General features: G+C 24.4%; 1 protein-coding gene across 1 annotated transcript in view; it reads right to left on the minus strand.

Annotated features, from left to right (window-relative positions):
- Window positions 1–4,785, minus strand: part of LOC105623126 (importin subunit alpha-5-like) — an 8,766-nt gene extending 3,981 nt beyond the window's left edge. The window contains exons 1-6 of the mRNA XM_012204523.1: window positions 4,705–4,785; window positions 4,172–4,461; window positions 3,818–4,067; window positions 1,776–1,911; window positions 1,314–1,684; window positions 775–1,101 (exon numbers count right to left, since the gene is read on the minus strand). Coding sequence (XP_012059913.1) covers window positions 775–1,101; window positions 1,314–1,684; window positions 1,776–1,911; window positions 3,818–4,067; window positions 4,172–4,461; window positions 4,705–4,785 — 1,455 coding nt within the window. The remainder of the gene's footprint in view (window positions 1–774; window positions 1,102–1,313; window positions 1,685–1,775; window positions 1,912–3,817; window positions 4,068–4,171; window positions 4,462–4,704) is intronic.
- Between the last annotated feature and the right edge of the window lie 2,363 nt (window positions 4,786–7,148).

The raw sequence follows: 7,148 nt of genomic DNA on the forward strand, positions 1-7,148 counted from the left end.
GTCGTCGACTACGTACTANAAAGTAAATACTATTAAGTTAAGTTAATAAATAATATATTATATANANATATACNCATATATANATAATATATATATAATATAATAATAATATTAATTTCTAAACTTAATATGTATTTTATTTTAACATTAGAAAAAAGTAACGAAAAGAAATATCGCTATTTTTAAAAATTAGTAACGGTAACTTTATGTAGTAACATTCCTAATATTGAATTGTTTTAATAAAAATTATATATACAATCAAAAAGCATGCAAGCTGTTTACACATTAAAAAAAACATAATCAATTTTAATAAATATTTAGTTCAATATTATCAATTAAACTTAATAAATAATATTATAAATAATATATTCATTCAATAAAAAAATTATTGTTCAATCAATGTGTGTGTGGTTCTTGTACTAAATAAATATATCTTTATATTTAATAATTATATTTAATAATTAGTTTGTAGTATTCAACTAATATTTATTAAAATTAATTATATTTTTTCCCAGTGCATATAAAGTTAAATCTTAAATATATGAAACAGATATCTTTAAAATATAACTTTCAGTTTTGTTGGACAGAGAATATGAATATTTTTATTAAATTAATAATATAATTAATACCATACAATACAGATAAAATTATAATTTTATTTATAATATTTTGCTTATTTTGCTTATTTAGAAAAATATAAAATATTCTATGATAAAAATAAAGTTTTCTACATAAATTATTTTTTATTTATGAACATTGAATAAATATACAAACCCTTTGAAGAAAGTACGTATTGATTATAGCCAAAGATTCTGCATAAACTCGTTCATTTTTATGATATTGAAGATCTTCTATTTTATCTAATCCTCCAAATTTTTTAATCATAATGGTAAGTTTTTCTGTTTGTCCTATTTTCTCTGCTGCATGCAAGATTTCAGCCATGCCAATTAAGGCATCAATAATATTTAGATAATTATTTGATTCAAGTAAATTACAAAAAGCTTGCAATACGCCAGCTTGCACTAATTGGATCAAATGTTGAATCGTTCCTCCAGTTATTAAAGCAATTACAGTCCATGTGGCTATTTTTTGTGCATTTTCCTAAAACAAAATTATATAAATAATTATATATTTATATACAATATATTCTTATCTACAATATATATCTACAATATATATATATATATATAATGATATATTCTTTATCAAAATATTTAAAACAAGTATTTATTTAAAACAAATATTTAAAACAGTTTGTGGCTCGTGTATTTTCTCGTATATACACGAGAATAGAATATAAGAAACATACTTACAAACTGAAATCCTTCTATTAGTAATGGTAACAGATCAGCATTTATTACACTTTGAATTCGGTCTGTATTGTCAACCATTTTAAAAATTGCCCATAAAGCTTCCTTTACAATATCTTCCTCATCGACACATAAATAATATCGTAACACGTCACCAAGACGCAACAATCCTCCAGCAGAGATTATAACATTCTTATGTGTATCATCACCAATTGTCACTATATTTCCTATTGTACGCAATGCTGGAATAACGATAATTTCTTTCCTCAACGTCAGACATTCTAAAAGTTTCGGTAGAATGTCTATAGTTTCCATTATTGCTTGTACATTATTAAATCCATTAGTAAGGTAAGAGAGTGTCCGGCAGATGTCGGCTACAACAAACAGGGATATTATATTTAAAAATTAGAATAAATTATATAATGTATAAATAAATTATATAACGATAAAATGCGAATATCTTACAAATTATATATTGATTTTTAATATTAAATAGGCAATGAAATACTGGTAGAACAGGTCTAATCAATTCAACATTTAGAGGTATATTCCCTTGACATAAATTAGATAAAAGCCATGAAATGTTGTCCATGAATATTACCTGCATATTTTATCAAAATCAAAAATATTGAAATATTATCTACTTATTAGAAGAAACGCAGTTTTAAAATTCTACTTGATGTAAAAACTAAACTTGTCTTGCTAACATTTATGTTAACAAAAACTTACAAACATCGTTATCATCGTATCTTTCAAAACACTTTGATAAAAATATGTTGTAATTTCCTACGAAATTTCCTAGGAAAAATACATTATTATTACCTATTTATATACGTTTTTCTTTTTTAGAAGAGATAGTGAATCATAAGCGCGTTTTCAATTATCCAACACAAATATTATTAATTCAGATGCTAACTGCTAACAAATAAAGAACAAAACTAAATTCAAGAACAATAATAAATTAAAAACTCAAGAAATATTTCATTCCAATATAAATGTATACTCCATGTATATAAATTAATAAATTAAAAACTCAAGAAATATTTCATTCCAATATAAATGTATATTCCATATATATAACTGATCTAATAAATAAAAAAATAGTAAAAATTCACATTAGGAGAGAATCCCCCAATGACCTTGATTCTGACATGTTGTCATGATCCTGAGTGACCTCCAACAGGTTTTAGACATCGCTCATCTTTCGTTAAAAAATTGTTAATAAAAAAAGTTTAAAAAATAACGTCTTATTTCTATTATATGTAATATTAAAAACTATTATATATCCTTCCTTGCTTATGTAATGACTTTTCACGCGAAGTGACTTTCATCTCACCTCCCCTCCCCCCTGCTTCAGAGATGCCTTCTACGCGAAATGACTTTCACCTGCCTTCCTGTTTGGGAGTTGGAGGACGCACGACTTTCACGCGAAGCGACTCCCAACTTGAGAGTTCTACCCTCCTATCCCCTACTTGGGGGCAATTTATTTTAAAGAGAATTTTTGTTTTATATAGCAGAACTTTTTTTGTTAACAACTTTTTAACAAAAAACAAGCGATTAAAACCTGTTGGAGATCATTCAGCATCATGATCTTGACAACATATGTCAAGGTCGAGGTCATTGAGGAATGCTCCTCCAATGTAAATTTTTACCAAAAAAAATTATGATCTCACATTATGATATCATATTATCAGATAAAATAAAATATTGTGAAGAAAAGCAAATATCTTCGAAAGAGATTATTTAATTAATTTCTCTCAGACAGTAAATTTGAGGTTTTATCAAGAAATTTATAATAATAATTGTGGAATAAACAGTTTTTTAATATATAATGAATTAATCTGTACTTTCGGATATAATCTTACTTCTTTATAAATAATTATTATTTAGTTTCTATAACAGTCATTAACGAGCAGCTCAGTTTGTCAATGCTAGTTACACATGTTTTGTACAATATATATAATTCTCTCTTTCAAACACTTTCTCTCCATTTAAATATTATTTTTTAAAATTAGTTATAATTTAATTAAGTAATTTAATTAAGTAAAGTGTTACAAATATTACTATTTAAATGGTCTAAATCAACGGATATAGTTTGATTATCTTCACTTTTTTGCAATAAAAATAAAAGTATAACATTACAAAAATCATTCATTGCTAGTATCAACTATTATCGAATGCAGATGATTTTAAAAATATTTTGTTAACATATTAATGTCTACAAAACTTGGCAAGCACGTTGAGTGCTTTCCTGATATATATTATAATATTATCCTCTTTGAGGCGCAGACAATAAATTATTTTTAAGATAATAAATATCCTTTTTAATTTATATTTTTATTTCTTGATGGATAATATTATATTAAGAAGGAACACTCAATATGTTCGCCAAGTTTCATAGAAATTGAGACAGTTCGTAGCTTGCCTTTCTTGCAGAATTATATTGTCAATATTGACAATATGAAAGCAAGTGAGATAATCAAGAGGTATTATCAAATATCACTTACTGAAGTATCAGATTTAATTAAATCTGCCAAAAGAGATAGAACATTATATTTAAGAGCAAAGTCACGTGCACGTGGTTTATCTTCAATTATATTTCCTAAGGCACGCACTGCTTGTTCCGCAACAATAGGCGATGACTTAAGTAGTTTTATTAATTTTGATATTACTTCACACGTTATAACATGCGTTTGTTTGAATGTATTCGAAGTTATGATAGCTAATAGAGATGCTATTTGAAATTGGAAGGAAATACTAAATAGAAATAAAGAAATTATATCTTATTTATAAATAATTCATATATAAACTAATAATTTACTTAATTTGATAAATCATATTTTCGATTTTCGTGTACATACGTGTCCTTGTCTAAGAGCTTAATACAGCGTGGTAATATATCATCTTCTATCGTATCATTTATAGAAGGATTTTTTTCTCGTTTTAATTTTGCATAAGCTTGGATTCCCAGTAATTGTAATGTTTCATCTGACGAATTTATGTAGTTCACAATTTTATCTACAGAAAGATCGGAAGTGGATGAAAGAACAGAATCTATTAGTTCTTGCTCCATATCAAGATTACGTTTGAATAATCGATTATCTTTTATGGTTTTACATAACTGCACTACGTCATTTTCAATTCGTTTCTTCTAAAAAATATATACATGTATCAACTACGTATAAAATATTTCACAAACATCTAGTAGTATATCCTGTCAAATAATTGAAATATCTTAACATAAATTATATACAATAATGAAAAAGATGTACAATATATTTATATATAAAGTTGAATCTAAAATATATAAAATATAGAGAATTGAAAAATGTTGGCTGCTATAAATTTTTTATTTAAGTTCTATAAATTAAAAAATAATTTAATATACGCTTACTTGATATTCCTTATCAAATTCAATCATATCAGATTCAAATTTTGCTGTGTATTTATTGCTGTCATCCTCTTGAGAAGACATTGTCTTGAAGATTTTGTAGATTCACTGCATAAATATTTAAAAAAAGGATTCACATTAGAAAAATATTCATAATGATAATGATAGAGTACAATGAGAAATAATTTATACATCCGAATCTGATAGAATACGTCTATAATTAACTTAATCAAAATTTACATTTTATTATATAAAGAAATCTCAAATTATATTACAATACAACCAATGTATTGTATAATATGAAAACGTGATTATATGTTAAACGTTCTTATTTTCAAATTTACTTTCCATAAATATAATTATTTCTATAGATATCTAATAAATATATATAAATAAACATAACTAAAGTTTTATTTATGTATCTATATAAATAAATTGATTTCAAGCGTATCTTTAGTAATTAGTCAGTGCAATAATTACCTGATCAAACTACAGATTCCCTTGCGTCCGTATTACTTGTTTATCTTAATGTCAATGACTGACAAGTTCGAATGTTGTTATTTTCACATTATATACTAAACTCTTTATTTCGGATGTGAACAGCTAATTGAGTCTATTTTTGACGTCATAACATCTGATATTAATCGCATAATTGAAGTTTTTCTGAGAATCGAAAACGCTGATCGATTTAAAACGTTGTTATCCATAAAACGTGTTATGATTATATTGTTGAGTGGGAAATTAAAACAGATACACGTAATTTTGTTCATTTTCACTGGGCATTGTATCAAATTGATTAGCATCCTCGATTCTCAGAAAAACTTCAACCATAATACATTTAATATCAGACAAACACCGATGTTAGGGTCTCAAAAACAAACGCGATTAATTGTCAATAGACAATCAACGTATTAATAAAAATTTTAATAAATAATTATATTATTAGGACAATTAAATATAATATTAAAAATATAATATTAAAAAGTAGTCATATATTATTATACATGAGCATGTGCTGTCAAAGTTTCTGTCATAATTTGAGTTATATAAGAAAATTTTTGTTTTATTAATTAAAGTAGAGAATATGTATTTTATTAGAAATTTATTGATGTTGCAGGTATAATTTATTAATTATTTTTAAAAATTCTATAATTCGTTCGTTAATATTAAATCTCTTTTTTTAAAAATAAATTCAGCCAAATATAATTTTTTTGTATCATATCTTGGGATATTTGAACGAAATTCATTTGAACAGCGTATGAGGAGCAGACTTTTATTATGCATTTTGTCCAAAATTTCATTTTTTAAGAAAATGGCGTGGTATTCAATGTTGAATAATTTATATTATAAGTTCTCTGAGATGTTCAGAAAGCATTTCTTCATCGTTAATTTATAGATCGTTATTATTATATATATATATATTAAAGAACATAGACATTTCGAAATAAATCATGTAATTAATTGCATTATTTTAATTAAAAACAAATAAAATGCAATTGTTTAACTTTTTTGCAATTGTTAAGCAATTTTGTTTAATATTTCACATCCTACTACTGGTTGACATATTATTATTTTTTTGTAAAGTGCGTAATCTCTTTCTTTCTCGTTTTCTGAAAATTACAAGTTTTGGACGCATTTTACAAATCTGCTATTCATATGCTCATGTCTCTTTTTTTTCATCAGTGTGACGAGTTTCCTAACCCGAATAATCAACATTAACGATTTAATATCTCAGTTCGCGGAAAAGAGTGACACTTGTTTTTGCCAGATTTGGTCGTTTTGTTCAAAAATATGTCTAATAAGCTTAATTTTATCACTATATTACACGTGAGGGAGCTAACAAATTACCGAATTTAAATTAAACATTGTTCACAAACTTTAATATGATTATATAAAAATGTATTTTAAAATTCATTTCCAGTACTGGAAATCCATAGTATATATGTAATATGAATTATAGATTTTCAATACTGACAGTGACTATCGGTATGTCTAAGATTTAAAATATATATAAAATATATGTAAAATCTCTTTTTATTTCTCAAGAAATAAAAATGAGAAAATAAACATTATAATTTCATTTATTGCATATAATAACTTTTTATTATATACATAATACGATATACATAATATTAAACTATAAATACAACTATAAATAATATTAAACTGTAAATACATTTTTGTACATTTGCACAACCTAGATTTACTCGAATATTCACAAAATATCTATTATTTTTATATAGAGACATATGAGTATCTCGGCGCTAAGACATGGCATGAGATAAAATATTTAAATATTTATAAAGTATATTAAAAAAAATAAAATATTTATAAAGTATATTAAAGTTAATATTAAAGTTAATATCAAAAGTAAAATTAATCAAANAATTTATTATGTGTAATTAATATATATATATATATATATATATATATATATATATATATAT

The sequence above is a fragment of the Atta cephalotes genome (genome assembly GCF_000143395.1).
Source record: "Atta cephalotes unplaced genomic scaffold scaffold00053, whole genome shotgun sequence".
NCBI classification, from domain to species: Eukaryota; Metazoa; Arthropoda; class Insecta; order Hymenoptera; family Formicidae; genus Atta; species Atta cephalotes.